The sequence below is a fragment of the Vigna unguiculata genome, chromosome 4 (assembly GCF_004118075.2).
Source record: "Vigna unguiculata cultivar IT97K-499-35 chromosome 4, ASM411807v1, whole genome shotgun sequence".
NCBI classification, from domain to species: domain Eukaryota; kingdom Viridiplantae; phylum Streptophyta; class Magnoliopsida; order Fabales; family Fabaceae; genus Vigna; species Vigna unguiculata.
This window is the reverse complement of record NC_040282.1, coordinates 30,081,581-30,098,813: the sequence shown is the minus strand read 5'-3', so window position 1 is coordinate 30,098,813 and position 17,233 is coordinate 30,081,581. Positions and strand designations below refer to the sequence as shown.

At 36.0% G+C, this 17,233-nt stretch overlaps 1 protein-coding gene across 1 annotated transcript; it reads right to left on the bottom strand.

Annotated features, from left to right (window-relative positions):
- Nucleotides 1–1,549: 1,549 nt before the first annotated feature.
- On the bottom strand, nt 1,550–3,354 carry LOC114180717. The gene is made up of 6 exons (XM_028067017.1): nt 3,306–3,354; nt 2,808–3,045; nt 2,601–2,727; nt 2,219–2,497; nt 1,904–1,930; nt 1,550–1,858 (listed from the first exon to the last, which is right to left on the bottom strand). Exons 1-6 carry the CDS (start codon nt 3,352–3,354, stop codon nt 1,550–1,552), a joined length of 1,029 nt encoding a protein of 342 aa, XP_027922818.1.
- Nucleotides 3,355–17,233: the final 13,879 nt, after the last annotated feature.

Below are 17,233 nucleotides of genomic sequence, written 5' to 3'. Positions count from 1 at the left end.
TTTTATAGGGTTTTTTGCCCCGTGGGCTTCTTTGATGGGGGCTTTTTTCAATATGGGCTTTTTTAGCCCTAGCCCACATGGGTCAGGGCCAAGCCTTGTGGGCTAGGCCAAATTGACACCTCTACTTGCAGCTCATCATCCAAGTCAACCTCAAAATATTCCAAGAAATTAGAGATTAAGACCACATAAGTAAATTTGAAATCAATAACTCTCTTGCCTTTCATCATGTGGTCACGAAACACAAAAGTCCAATCCACTTGAAGCTTGTTTTGAATGTAGTACATAAGCACCAAATCCCATTCATTAAGGATGGAATGTGTAAGTAATGAAAGAAGTAATTAGCCAAAAGGGGGTGTTTGAATTAACCTTTTTGAAAACTTTAGTTCCTTTTAAAGTTTGACATATGCCTTTTCAAGCAATTGAAAACAAAGTCAACAAATTGATTTCATTAAATATAGAGTCAATCAAACAATTCAATAATTTTAAGCAGATTAAAACACAGAAACAATCGATTGAAGTACTGGGAAATTATGTAGAAAAACAAAGTTGATGATAAACTCAGAAATAGTTTTAGCAACTCATCAAGATTGGTTCCAATCAATGATAGAAATAGTTTTATAATTTAAAATTATGTCAATTCACACAAATAGTATACAATGATTGCTAAAAACAAGTTTCTTAAAACTTTTTATCAAAATATCAACCAAAGAGAGAAAGATCAAACACTTGCACACAAATTTTTATACTGGTTCACTCAAAATTGAGTTACATCCAATTAGTCAAGGCAACCAAGCCTGACTTTGCACTATTTCAAAAGATTGACATAATCCATCAAGATTACACTTTTGAAATATACAAAACAACACCAAGAAGACTCTTGACTTGTAACACCCTAGGTGGATATTACTTGGTTAAGCAAAATATAACTAAAAATATTCATTTGATACCATTCCCAAATGTAGGAAAATTTAAAACTTTAATGATTCCCTTAAAACAACAATCCATAATTCGCACACTACAAGAATGACGCTTATTACCGACGGTCATAATCCATCAGTAATGGCCTTAATCCATCGATAAAGATGTTTTATCGACAACATTTTGATGACAAAAAGTTCATCGATAAACACATTTCTGACAGACATATCCGTCGACTGAACCATCGACCATTACCGATGGATGTGGCTGTCGGTAATCATTTGGTAAGTGTATAAATTTTGTTTGAGTTTATTTGTTAGTTTAACATTCCATAATACCTTCATATAAAAATTTCCAACACAGACAATCCAACATTCCAACATTCTAGCATTCCATTATATGAAATATTGTATCATTATCAAACTCCATCACAATATATATCACATGACACACTGTTTATAAAATATGGAAAATAATATGTAGCACAGGAATATGTTTGCCAAATATTACATAAGAATTGCCAAACTCCAAGTAAGAATATAATTATACACAAGTTTATTAAGTACATGCTGAAGAAAGTTTTTCTAAAGGACATGAAGAGTTAACAATCTTCATAATCAAGAGAAGATTCTTATGGCTGTTGAAGACGAGCCTGAGCATCAGGAGGGAGATATTGTAAGCCTAGTGATTGAAAGGATCGAAACTCGAACCTCAATTGCTCATTTTCTTCTAGGCTGTGTGAAAGTTGCTGCCTAATATTATTGAGGTCCTCAGTATTAGCAAAGGAAGAAGCTGGTAGTTGGTTCAAGCTTTCATTTGAACCCGCATATTTTGAAACAAGTTGACCAGCCCCATAAAGTCTTCCTTTCTTTTTTCCTCCTATTGTCTGAATCCAACACCTAGTCCTGATATTCTCATCTTGTGTAGGATCAACAGAGGACTGCTCTTATGTTCCATCAATATATGAGGAAACCTCAGATCTAACTTGAGAAAGCCTAGTCTGAAATTCTTCCTGTAAGTAAAAAAGAACAATTATTATTATTAGTGGGATACATATTTAAGTTTAAGAGTAAATAATATTAAATAGTAAAAGAGACTTACATTTGTCTTCCTAGACCTCTCATCCACATATTCGCCAATACCCTTCCGAATATGTGTTTACTGAAAGGCTTCATCAAGAAACACATTTCGTCCCAACTCACGTGCTTACAACAAAATGTTATAATGTTAGATTTGATCTGATTTCAAACTCTAAATATGTAGTTTAAATGTGACAAATACAAACAGTTAATGTTTATACCATACGAAGGGCATGCTTGTGAGTGGTAATGGATCCATCTGCGTGTAGGGCCCTACCCGTTTCAGAAGCCTTATTCTTTTTTGCTGCAATGCATTTACTCTGATAACTTGGAGAATTCCAATGTTCTAACAGCCTTGTCCACACATCATTAGGAATCCATTTTGGCCTTTCTCTAGCCATTAAAGCGTCTCTAAACAACTCAGATAGACGATGAGAAGCTCTGTTGTTGAAATTTCTCTTAATTTCAATTTCATGCTCTAGTGCCCACTGAACTTTCCTCTATAACAACACAATTTAAACATATAATACATTATAAGTATATTAAGCATGAAATAGTAATTAACAACTTAATTTACCTATATAATAAGTTAGAACACATTACCTTGAAACATTGCCAGTAAATATCCTTGTCCTTTTCAGGTATTGCTCCCCATGATGGCCAAGGATTAAGAAATTGTTGCTTGATTGTCTTTGTGATAACCTGTGAAGCAACTCTAGATGGAACAAACCTAGAATTCATTGAAAATTGTCAAAAGATGAAAGAAGTTACATAATATAAACAATGAGAATAATTGAATTGAAATATTACCCTCGACCGACAGGTTCAATCATTAGACAGTCTTGCAGAGGAGGGTCATGTTTTACATCTAAATCAAGATCAACCATAGGCTGTGGGGCAACTATATCATCTGCAACTGGGGATAGTGCAAACTGCTGACCAACAACAGAAGATGGGCCACCAATTGAGGCTGGGGATGGTACAATATGAGGTGAAGGGGATGCTCCAATGTTTGCAGAAGAAGGGGTATGTAACCTTGTGTGTGGAGCTGAGGAAGATGAGGATGGTATATGTGAGGGTGGTATAGAAAGGGGCCTGGGAGCAGCAGTGGGGTATGCAACCCTGTGGGTGGAGGTTGAAAAGATGAGGATGACATATGAATCGCCGGGATAGAAGTAAGGTTATGTAACCCTGTGGGTGGAGTTGGGGAAGAAAAGGATGACATATGTAAGCCCGAGGTAGGGGTGATGGGTCTGAGTGGAATCCGAAGCACATAATTATTACGTCTCTTTCTTTGTTTTGCAATACCTTTCCCCTTGTCAACTAGGGGTGGTCGAGGTGGATCTCCCGATGACATGGCGTATGGAGTTTACGATCTAAGCGTGAAACAAATTAAGATGGTGTATGTTAAAAAATAATACCAACAACTTAATAAGTATTCATTAGACATATTAAAAATGTTGAAGTACAACAACAAAAAGTTCTAAGGAAATGAAAAATATAGATATATTAAAAAGTTCAAGTACAAAAACAAAATAGACAAAATTAATCATTAGCATCACTTTCATCCTCATCATCTTCCTCCTCTTCCTCCACTTCTTCTTCTTCATCTAGATCTTCTTCCTCCCCCTTCTCTTATTCTTCTTCTTCATCCTCGTCTTCTTGTTCCAACTCTTCATCATGACCTTCTATGTGATGAAATCTAGATACACGTTTTACTTCAATTACTTCGTTGACATGTGACATTTCATCAACTTGGTAAGGGACATCGTCTTCCACCTCATTTGATTCAATGCGACCTCTCAACTTTGTTTTAATTGCAACACCAACCACGATTGTCTTTTCGAGATGGTGGATATTGTACATAATATACTTGTCTAACATTGTATGCCAAAATAAATGGATCAAATGGTTGGTACCTTGAAGTCATGTGAATGTCCACAATGTTATATTTAGGATCCACTATTGTAACTTTTCTTGAGGGATCAAACCATTCACAAAAAAGTACAACTTTCTTCGGTTTATTAGAAGTATTGTACTCTAGTTCATGTATTTTATGAATAATCCCATAAAAATCATCTTCACCTTCTTTGGTAAGGCCCTTGACATAAACACCACTATTTATAGTCTTTTTCCCTTTGTTCCATGTGTTAGTATGGAACTTGTACCCATTCACGAAGTACGTGTGCCATTTTTTGACACATTTCATGGGCCAATTTGACAAATCCCTTAGGTCTTGGTTCCTAACACTTAATGGCTTGTTATAAACCTACAAATATAGAAAGATTGATGTGGAATTATGATACATTAAAATCCATTTGTTGTATAACTAATGGTACAATACATACTTGATATTAGAACCATTCAGGAAACTCTGAATGAATACAAGCAGAAGCACTGGTCTCAGGTATTTGCAAGCATATAAGGAATGAGCTAGCGAAAACAAATTCCAAAGGTAAATTTTTAGAGGCTTATATATAATTGACCACAAAGGAGGATATAACTTATTCAAGATATGGTTTGACTTCAGTGCAATTGATTAACACATGAAGATGATCAGATTTGAACTCGGCATCAGTTAACCAATGAATCGATTCTCTCCATGCATGTCGACCTTGTCGTTGAAAAACAGACAACGTTGACACATCTCTTTGACATTCAACTTCATTCCTCCAATTGCGTGGTGACAACATGAAGTTGTTGAAGTAATGAAAACAAAAGTATGTTGTCTCACGACGTAAATAAGATGTACAAATAGAACCTTCAACTCTGAATTTATTTTTTATTGATCGTTTTGAACCACCCATGAATCTATACAAATAAAAAAATACATCATGATGAAAAAAATTGGTGACAAAATTAATTATAAATATAAATAGGGAGGTCCTTTAGTACCTTTCAAAAGGATACATCCATCTGTATTGTGGACAGGGAGATGAACAGGGAGATGTTCCATGGAATCAAACATTCCAAGAGGGAATATTCTCTCTAATTTGCAGAGAATAATTGGAATATTTTCCTCCATTCTTCTTAGGGATTCCTCTTTTAATGTTGTAGAGCACAAATCTTTGAGAAAATGACTAATTTCAGTAAGAGGATTTAAAACATGAATGGGCAAAGCACTAAATGCAGTAGGAAGTAATGACTCCATGAATACATGGTAATCATGACTTTTCATTCCATGGATTCTTCCCTTTTCAACATCACCACATCTAGCCAAGTTGGACTATAACCATCTGACATCTTAAGTTCCTTTATCCACCGACAGACTGATTTAGCTTCATCTGGGTTAAGGTGTAATTTGCTTTATGCTTTAATATTTTCCCATTATCTTGAACCTTCAACTCCAAGTCTTTTCGCTTGCAATATAATCCTAAATCCCTTATGGCCTTCTCATTGTCCTTTGTCTTTCCCGTCTCACTCATAACAATATTGAATATGTTTTCAAAGATTTTTTTTTCTATGTGCATTACATCAAGATTATGCCTTAACAAATTATCTTTCCAATATGGAAGATCCCAAAAAGTGCTTATTTTTGTCCAATTATGTCACTCTCCATATCCATCTATCCTTGTTACACCATTTTCAGCGACTTTTGGAAAATGTTTCGCTCTTCTCCAAACTTGTAATGGTGTCAACTTAGGAGGTGGCCTATCTGTTTCAACTTGGCCTTTTCGAAAGGCTTTAATATTTCTCCCAAAGTGATGGTCATTAGGTAAGAACCTACGATATGAGCAAACCAACAACTTTTGCGACCATAATTTAACATGAATGACTTACTATGATCCATGCAATGCGGACAAGCTAACCTACCATGTGTGCCCCAACCGAATAACATCCCATAAGCAAGGAAGTCATTAATAGTCCACATCAAACATGCTCTCATCATAAAATTTTGTTTCCTTGAAACATCATAGGTCAAGATACCAACCCACAACTTCCTCAAATCATCAATTAAGGGCTCCAAGCAAACATCAATAGAGGCCTTTAGATTCGATGGCCTTGGTATAAGACAACTCAAAAACATATAAGATTTTGACATGCACATTTCAGGAGGAAGATTGTATGGAGTAACAATCACGGGACAACAAGAATATGGTGAAGATGAAGCCTGAATGTAAGGGTTAAATCCATCTGAACATAGACCCAGTTACACATTGCGTGGACCTGACGCAAAGGTAGGATGTTTACGATCAAAGTGCTTTCAGGCTTCACCATCAGATAGGTGGCATAAAATTACTTGACTTTGGTTATCATGATGTCAAGTCATATGTGGCGCGGTTTGCATAAAAGCAAACATTCTTTGTAATCTTGGGATTATAGGCAAATAGAACATTGACTTAACTGTAATTGCTTTTTTGCGCCTTGATCTCGAATGAAGTGGGTGATATCTTGGTTTGTGACAAAATTTACATTCAAGCAATGCTGCATCTTTTTTTCCACTATCATTGTCATAAAATAGCATACAACCACTCGCACAACAGTCAATCTTCTTAGCCTCCAATCCCAACTTTGATACTAACCTCTTAACGTCATAATAACTCTTAGGCAAGCTCATATTTGGTGGTGTGAGATCTAACAAAAGTTTGGTGAAAGCCTCTAAGCATTGGTTGGGAATATTCCAATTAGACTTATAAGATAAAAGTCTAACACATACTGACAATTTAGAGTCTCTCGCCCTTTCAAATAAAGGTTGATTTGCCTCTGCCAACAAATTATAAAACCTTTGTGTGGATTCATTAGGACACTCTTCTAAGTTAGTGTCGTTGGGTTGTTGGGTTGATTGAAATTGACACAAAGCGTTATTGACCATCTCTTCCATGTCACATAATTGCTCCATTTGAACAGTACGCACACCATTTCTAGGGACATAATTATCACCTTCATGTAAATCAATAACTGGCATATCTTCACCTTGTAATGTCCAAATCCAATAATTTAGTATGAACCCTTTTTTATGAAGGTGAACTTTGACAAACTCATCTGTCAAAATCCTTGTACAGTCACACTTAATGCAAGGGCATCTAATCCCACCTTCAAGTTCAAAATATCTAGATTGTCTTGCTACTCAGACAAACTCTTCAACACCTAAGACAAAAGACTCCTTCAACACCCTTCTACCACTATAACAACGATCATACATCCAAACACGATTGAAAGGAGGTTCGCCCATGTTCTATAAAATAATAAAGGCCTTAAATTAGATTGTTAAAGGGAGAATTGGAATGCAAGTCCCATGACTATGCATACCAAATGTTGTAATTGGAATTACCTAGTTATAGGAATTCCAATAGTAATTACATAATGATAGTAAAATGGATTCAAAATCAGATTCAAAGCATAAACATGTTCAAACCATAAAACAGATTAAAAGCATAAACAGACAAAAAAAAACAACAACCAAAGAGCCAAATAAGCCATTCACCTTTACTTTGAAGCTTAAACAGAGAACACTCACCACGAATCAACAACCCTACTCATAAACACCTACATTGGAAAAAATCATAACCAATAAAACCAAACAATTAGTTACAACAATTTAAAGCAAACAATAGTTCCAATAATTAAAACCAAACAAATAGCTCCAGCAATTAAAACCAAAGAAATTCAGCAAGGATTCAAATTTCAACCACCCTAAAAGTCACTTTTTGATGAAGAGTTGACCCAAGGTTGACTTTTCAAGTCAAAGCTCCAAATCAAGGTTTGATCATCCTAGCTTCTTGGTTTAGTGATTTGAAACATGTTTGAGCCATCAATTATCTCATTCCAAGTATTTTACAAGTTTTGAGTGTGATATGCTCATTTTAGGGTTTCTAGATTGCCTAGAATTAGGATTTTTATTCTACACTAGTTCTTTTGGAAATGTAACATCCCGACCGGATATTACGGATTTAAAATATAAAATAAAATAAGAAAATAAATTCTTATTCATTATTTACACTCTTAAGGACCTAAATTAAATTATTGTTGCATTATTAAACTCAAGAATATCCAATAATATAATATGAAACTAAATACAATTTTAAGCGCAAAAATAATATTAAATTCCCAAAAATTTAGTTATTGAATGTGAGCCAAGGTTCGACTCATCATATCTTCCAGGCGGTTTCGAAGCGGGCAGCGCTTGGCGGTACGTGTCCCCCGCTAGGCAATTTTGCTGCAGCAGATTGGTGTTATACTTGCTATGATGTGCATGATCTACAAGGCTTCTAGGATATCTTAAAGGTCGGCTTGCTGGTGTTCCTTGAGTTGAGCTCGGGATAGGGGTTAAGCACGTGGCATCCCTCGAGTTGAGCTCGGAATGGCGGATGAACACGAGGAACCCTTGAGTTGAGCTTGGGTTGGCGAGTGTTGCCGGTGTTAGTGTGCTGGTTGTGGCCACTACAGATGGGTCCAGATAGATTTCCCTCCTCAGTAGTTAGCTGACGAGTTTGGTAGTCTTGGGATGTTACGAACTATGTTCGTATTTGGGAACTCCACCTGGCGTTACGGTGTATGATCCGTAGTATGGTTTCCCGCACGTGCTCTATTGGTTGTGGCCAATAGGTATGGCAGCAAGACACCTTGGGGTACTCACTAGAAGGCGTACAACATGATTGACATGGTTGTGGCCATGTGGTGTGGAATCAGGGGAAAGGATTCCTTTGGTGTGTTTGTGTGATATATATATATATATATATATATATATATATATGTGTGTGTGTGTGTGTGTGTGTGTGTGTGTTTATATTTATATGTTTATTCTGTTAGCTTACCCTATCTGCTTGTGTTTGGCGATGATCGTATACACGGTATACGTGAGCAGATGGTGTTGCAGGTGAATCTGGTGAGGCATAGAGCTGGAGCGGGGCTAGTCTTGGGGCAATTTTCTTAGAGTTTTTACATTATCTTTATGATTTCAAATCACTTGTAATTATTAATATTACTGGACTATTTTTTAATGGTAATAGTAATTATTCAAGGATTTTGGAATTATTATTGAAGTAAATAAAGTTTTGAAATTTTCCGGGTTTTTGGAAAATGGATTTATAATTAATGAGAATTTATTTTCTTATTTTATTTTATTATTTTAAACCCATAATATCCTGACGGGATGTTACAGGAAACATCACTATTTTAGTACTCATTATAATCATATTAACCATGTCTAGATGGTAGAATAATGCATTTGCACACTACTACACGTTTTGACCTTTGATCACACAAGCATGTGCATGATTGGCTTACTTTTCTTACTTGAAAGTGGGGTTTGGATAGTGATTTCGTGAAACTATGATTGTTGGAGGGTCTTCACTGTTTAATCTACATATTACATCATATTGAAACGTGTTCAAAGCATTTACAGGACTTGAAACTCATTTTTTGTCTTCATATGCATTTTAGGCACTCTTTGCAAGCCATTTTGCACTCACTTTACTTTAACTAGTCATTTTCTAATTCTCTTTATATTTTGTTTATTTGTTTGTTTCTAAAGTTCAATTGCATCATATTATGCATGACCAAAGGATAAAACAACCATTTTCATACCCTATTTTAAACCCCATACACTCAATTTGAAGAAAAATCCTCATTTTAAGCCTTTAAAAGTTGATATGAGAGTATGATATGTGTTTGTTGTTTTGCATTGTTTCATTACTCTTATTGAATCATTTTAGAGTACATTTTGCTTTCCATTTACTAACAACTAACTCTTAATCTTCTTTTTATTAGTTTGAGACTAACTAGTTAGCCTAGTTTAGCCCATTTTTCTTGTATATAGGGAACTAACACACTAACTTGTATTGTATGATATTGGTGCAGTTTAGCAACTAAAATTGAACAAATTAAAAGTGATAAGAGGTTGGTGAACTTAAAAATTCAGCAAGGGTTTAGATTTCAACCACTCTAAAAGTCACTTTTGATGGAGAGTTGACCCAAAGGTTTACTTTTTAAATCAAAGCTCCAAATCAAGGTTTGATCATCCTAGTATCTTGATTTAGTGATTTGAAACATGTTTGATCCATCAATTATCTCATTCCAGGTATTTTACAAGTTTTGAGTGTGATATGCTCATTTTAGGTTTTCTAGACTACCTAGAATTAGGATTTTTATTCTACACTAGTTCTTTAGGAAACATCACTATTTTAGTAACTCATTAGCATCATATTAACCATGTATACATGGTAGAATAATGTATTTGCACACTGCTACATGTTTTGACCCTTGATTAGAGTAGATTTTGCATTTTAGCCAACTTTTGCTTGTGTTTTAGGTTGTAGCACGTCACATTTTGAGTTTTTAGTACATTTTAAAATTTGAGTAATTTCTTAGCTTTATGTTACCATTTTAAACTTGGTCATACAATTTCTTTATACTTACTTTTGTTTTTTAGTTCAATTTAGATTTTTTTTTCTTTGTAGAGAAGTAGTTTAGAGAATATCTTGATTCGAGGGAGTGAAGTTTTGTTTAAAGTTTCAGTTTTGGGAAGTAAGTAGATTTTTAGAGTGTAGGTGTCTCTTACAACTTGTCTAAATAGTTTTGTTATACTTTTTAGTTGCTTATTATAGACTTGCATGAGGATAGTGGTCTTAATTCTAGTTTAGACTACCAAATTTATTTAACTTGGTTTAATGATTAGCATTGGATCACAACCTTAAAATTGCATGATTATATGTCTTTGTTGTCAATGAGTAGTTCAACTACATCAAACTACAACATATGTGAGTTCAGCTTGCTTGATTTTGTAATTATTAGTAAAAGCCACAAATGTTTTCTCAAACCAAACAAGCACATGGCTCCTATCATTCTTTGTGTAATATGAAGTGGTGCATTGCAAGTAAACCATGGGTTTACATTCAACAAGTAATTGGAGGGTTGATGAAGGAAAAAGAAAGAAGAAACAAAGTTGAGAAATTAATTCTGTAGTAGTTTTGGTTAAAACCTGACATGGCGGGATCACATTTTTCGCTAGGTGCCATGCGTTCCAAGCTTTTCTGGTTTTCCTTTATCACCTGGCAGCACACCCCAAGCCGCTAGGCGCCACACCAGTAGCGTCACTACTACTGGTTTTTGGCACTTTGAAGCAAGTTCTAAAAAACCCCAAACACTATACATAATATCCATAACATGAAATATGCTTATCCAGTCATAATCACATGACTGGATAATAGTCCAACACAATGTTGAACAACCAAACAATATACAAAAGCAAGAAGAATACATAACTATTGCCCTAAATTATCACACGAGCAATAAAACAACAATAATGATAATAATAAAACTAACAACAATAATAATAATAATAAAAATAAAACAAAACAATAATAATAATAATAATAATAATAATAATAATAATAATAATAATGAAAACAATAATAAAATAAAATAAAATGAAACAATAATAATAAAACAATAATACTAATAAGTTAAAACACTAATAGCAAAGTAATAATAATAATAATAACAAAATAAAGCAATAATAATAGAACAATAATAATTGTACCACACCAAGCCAACTTAACAAAATAATAATAAAATGATCACCATACCTATACGCCAAATCATTCAAGTAACTAGCCTGGGCTGGGCTGACCTAAGCCTAGCCGGCCTGAACCGGTAACATAAAACGTCAAGAGGAATAACCTGCCTAGGACAACATATGAGCAATACAAACCGCCAAAGGGAGTAGTCGGTTTAGGCCGACAACCTTAATACACTTAGTGAAGTCAAAGCCCCCTGATATCCAATGAACCCACAATAATCGACCTAAGGGCCTAGGTTAGGGCCCAGGCCCACTTACAGCCCAAACTAGGCCCAAGCTAGGGCCCGACCCATAACATGGCCATACATAATTAATACTCTATAAATACGCATGGACCCCAGTAATTAAAGGTACACATTCATTACTCCATTAATCATCTGATTTGACTTTTTAAGAGCTTTGGCTGACTAGAGCTTCGGAGTCCCTTCTGTAGGTAACCCCTCATGGGTCCAAGCAGACATGTGCCAACCGGGAAGAGGCCAACTGAGGAGATAGCAGATTGCATATGTAAGGTGACACTTGTGCCTAACTTATTTTGTTTGTTCTCTGCAGGAACAATTGGCGCCCACCATGGGGCACGAGACAACACCTTACTACCCGTTTTTCTCCAAAGATGGTTTTAACCCGCAGTAGAGCTGGAGTTAACAAGCAAGCTGATGCTAGTCCCTCAGGACCCGCTAACATCACCCTAGATCTGGCCGCCATCCTAGACGGTCAGGCCAAAATGCAACAGGAGTTGGCAGATCTGGAGAAACGTAGTGCTGATGAGATGGAGGCACTGCGACAAGAAAATTCTCGCATAGGCGAAAGATCGAGGCCGATCCCACTCAGAAGGGAAAAGCCAAGGAGACATCTGAGGCTGCAAGGTCCCCAGCCTTCCAGCCCATAGAAGAAGAAAGCTAATACAACCCCACCCCTCACACCTTCACCATCACCCAACAAACACCCATTCACTCTACCCATCCCACTCACTTCCCCTCCACCCAACTGGGGCACACCGCAGCCCCTACCCCTGCTGCTACCCTCCCCACCACCCAGGTCCCCTACAATATACCCACCACCCTACAGACTACCCATGTTCCACCTTACAACCCACACTACCTCCCTACAACCCACATCCCCCCTCACAACTTCACCTCCACCTTTCCCACTCTTGTCCACCATCCCATTCCCCCTCATCCGCTACAACCCCAACAGCCCAGACGTCGTCACCCCTTCACCGACTTCATCGCCAAAACCCCCCTTCCCACCTAGTGGGAACCCTTCACACTGGACCGCTACACCTGTGAAACCGACCCTGACGAACATCTTAAAGTCTACATCACCCATGTCGCCCTGTACATGTCCCAAGACGCAGTCTTTTGCAAAGCCTTCCCCATCACCCTCAAAGGCCCTGCTCTAGAATGGTTCACAACCCTTCCACCCTACTCCATCGACAGCTTCGACGCTCTCTCCCATATGTTCTCAACCCATTTCGCTGGCAGCCGACCACATCAAACCACTACAATCTCCCTCCTGGGCATCAGGCAAGAACATGGTGAACCACTCAGGGCATTCATTGATCGTTTCAGCAAGACAGCCCTTCGTACCCCACACCTCAACCAGGAAATGATCCTCCAATGTATGGCACTCACCCTCCAACCCGGCCCCTTCGCCAATAATGTCTACCTCCACCCACCTACCTCCATGCACGAGCTCAAGTTGCGTGCGGCCGACTATGTTCGCATGGAGGAAATGCAGACCCTCCACACCAAATTCTGCAATGACTATGCAGCCACCACCGCCAACCCCACCCCACAATCCCCCTACCCCGATACCCGCCCACGTGAGCCCCACCAACCTCGCTTTACCAGATATGCCCCCCTTACTGTAACCCGATCCCGCCACCTTAATGAGGCCTTGCAAGCTGACCTCATTCCACCACCATGCAAGACGACCACTCCCCCTAATGCTGATATGACCAAATATTAATAAAATATTAATAATAATAGTAGTAAATAAAATAATAATAATAATAGTAATAATAATAAAAGTAAAAATAATAATAATAATAACTAATAATAATAATAATAATAATAATAAGAAGAAGAATTATAATAATAATAGTAGTAAAAATAAAAATAAAAATAAAAATAAAAATAATAAAATAATAAAATAATAATAATAAAATATTAATAATAATAGTAAATGAAATAATAGTAATAATAGTAATAAAAATAATAATAATAATAACTAGTAATAATAATATATAAATAATAATAATAAAAATATAAATAAAAATAATAATTATAATAATAATAACTAGTAATAACAATATATAAATAATAATAATAATAATAATAAAAATACTTATAATTATAATAATAATAGTAATAATTATAATAATAAATAATAATTATAATAATAATAATAAAATTAATAATAATAATAGTAATAATAATAAAATAATAATAATAATAAGATAATAATAATAAATAATAATAATAATATATAAATAATAATAATAATAAAAATAATAATTATAATAATTATGCCGCATTTAGGAGAAAAACTCTAAACATCTCGACAGGTCATGAAAAAAGGAAGAAGAATCATAATAATCACTAGTGATGGAGTCATATAGAGTACTCAATACAATTGAAACCACAAACATACCTATACCCTCTCTAAAATCACATACAACAAACATCAAGAGGTTAAACCATATAAGAATTTTGGTTCATGAGAAGGCTTTCATGCATCAATATATAATGCAATTGCATACAATATCATTAAAAAAGGAAATGCCAGCTCCTCTAACCTGGTTTCCTTAGCTTATTTTTGGACTTGTTGTGAGTTCCCTCTTGATCACCAATGATCTTCCTTTGACTCTATCTCAATGCAGCTCCTTGCTTCCCTTAATCCTCACCTTACACTCTCAATTTTGGTATACCTATGGCTATGCAACAATAATAGTCCCTAAACCACTCTTTCTTTCTCTTAATTGGTCACTAATTGTGGTCTTAATGAGAGGTAAATGGTATAAAACGAAAATACTATTAAACTTGAGTTTAATTGTCATTCATTGGCAATTCTATGATGGTTTTCTAGCCCCCGCGACTAGTATTTCCTTGCCCTTTCACCTTCATGCCAAAACTAAAATTGACAAAAAGAAAGCCTAATTTGGTTCTACCAAGGTTAAAACCCGTAACCATGCCAATGTTCAATTCAATACACTGGCATACTTAGTACTTGAACACAAGCCCTTTCACACAAACAAAGTGCTCTCAACCACTTGAGCTAGTACTTTTCCACTTCACATCAATCAATATTAAATGCCATAAAGGCTCCCACTACCCGCATTTATTAATTAATTATTTATTTAATTAATTAAATTTCACGGGTCTTACACTTAACCCAAAAGACATAACTTCACCTAACACTACTCACACACTTAGAGACCTTATAACACAAGCCAATTATGAAATCATAGTCTCATAACCTATATGAGACTAGCACCTCCAACCACATCGTGCACATACTCAACCATGGCCTTAAGAATATTATATGCTTCTACGAACTTGCCCGCTTGTAGTCCAACCTCTACGAACCTCCCCGCTCGTAGTGCAATAAGAGTGAACACATCCAATTACTAACCTCCCTGTTGTAAAAACCCTCAAGCGTGACCAATGGACATACCAACCTCCACACTTGTATTAATCATGCGTTCAAACTCAATTACGAACCTCCCCGCTCATAATGCATTCAAGCATATCCTAGACCTAAGGCCATCACATCTACGTGTGTAAAACAAGCAAAAGTCATAACCTACCCCTAGACAATCGCTTGGTGAGGTCTAAGTGCCGCCTGGCGATGTCATGTTGCAGACTGCCTAGCGGTTCCATAATGCCGCCGTGTGCCATACCTTCCAAGGGTCTCCCTGGTTCACATGTCGCCTAGCGGTCCAACAACACTACCAAGCACTATATTAGTAGCACGAAACTGTTGATTTTTGCACCTCAAAATAGATCCTAACATCCAATCATCTAAGGCATACACATCCAAAATCCAAAATACGGATCCATACATTTCAACATGACTCAAAATTGCACTTCCACACCTTATATGCATAAATTATAAATATATATATATATATATATATATATATATATATATATATATATTCACATGTATTCACCAATTTAAACCATGCCAAAACTTGACTTTGACAATGAATAAACCATTCTCATAAAGAACTTCCAAAAACAGAAACTAAACACTGCATACAACTCATGAAAAGTCATAACTTACCTCAAACAACACCTGCAACATTCCATTTATTCTAATACCTCATACCCAATCAAGTTAACATCATCACACAATCATATTTCATGCATTAGACCCACAACAATATCAATCTATCCATTTTATATCAACACCACATGCATAAAACAAAGTAATCTCAAATAGAAACCCAAACTGCAACCACCACAACCAAAACAAAAAGTGCTATTGCGCACTTGGCTATTGCCTGGCGGTACATACTTGCCGCCAGGCAGTGCATCAAGGTTATTGGATGGAATCCAGATTTTTGCACTTGCAAGAAACCCCAAAACTCCCAAAGCCTCGACCCAATCATCCAATTGCACGAAAACCACCTTAACTAATCTTTCCAACATTTAAACATATACAATTAACTCATCCGAATGCGAAATCATCACAATTGAAACATAAACATCATGTTTCCAATTCATCCCCAAACCCCAACATGAACCCTTCATCCTCATGCAAAATACCAATCATCAAGGTATCATCAACAGTGACAATTATCAACAATTTATAACATCACACAGTCAAACAAGAATATGGAAATGTGCAGAAAAGCCAAAAGTGCCATAGAATCCAACAAAACACGGAAAATGAACAACATAGTTCGTGTTGCCTGGCGGGCTATGATTACCGCCAGGTGGTTTCTAAGCAGATCCCTGAAAATAAGCTCATGCTGCATGCATCGCTTGGCGGGCCAAGAACACCGCTAAGCAATTTTTGGGCAGAAACCCAAAAATTCAAAATTCAGGAAAACGAAAATTGGAAAAAGATCAACCATGCCTTAACAAATCATGAAAACACATGACTCAAAATTAAAGAATGATTCACAAACAACTGCAAATCTGTGTAGTCCAGAAATAGAGAATTTTCCAAGAGATCATATATAGTGATTTTGCGCTAAAAAATATGAATTGTGTTTGTTCTCTTTGAAAACCCAAATTATATGGATTGTTGGTTAACATATTCAACATATTGATTTATCTATTGAATTCGTTGATTTCACTTGACTTAAGTGAAATCAACCACTTGAAAGTTAATTCAGCTGATTGAATATGTAACTTAAAAACAAAAATGAAAACGAAAAAAAAAAATAAAGAACAATGAAAGAAACCTTGTCTAATTGCAGGTATTTGAAAATGAAAGAGTAAATTCCTATATCAAACTGTCGCAACCGAAATCGCGATGAGACGACGAACCAAAATTATAATTTGTAAAAATAGAGTTTGTAGTCGCCACCATAGTTTATTCTCGAAAACTACGAAAAAACTAAAAATAAGACAAGGTCTACAAAAAAATAGATTTTGGGTCCGGGCGTCGGTTACGTGTGGGGAAGGTATTAGCACCCCACAACGTTCGTCCTAAGATGGTTGATGAGTCATTATTTTCTTTCATTTCACTAGCCTTTGTG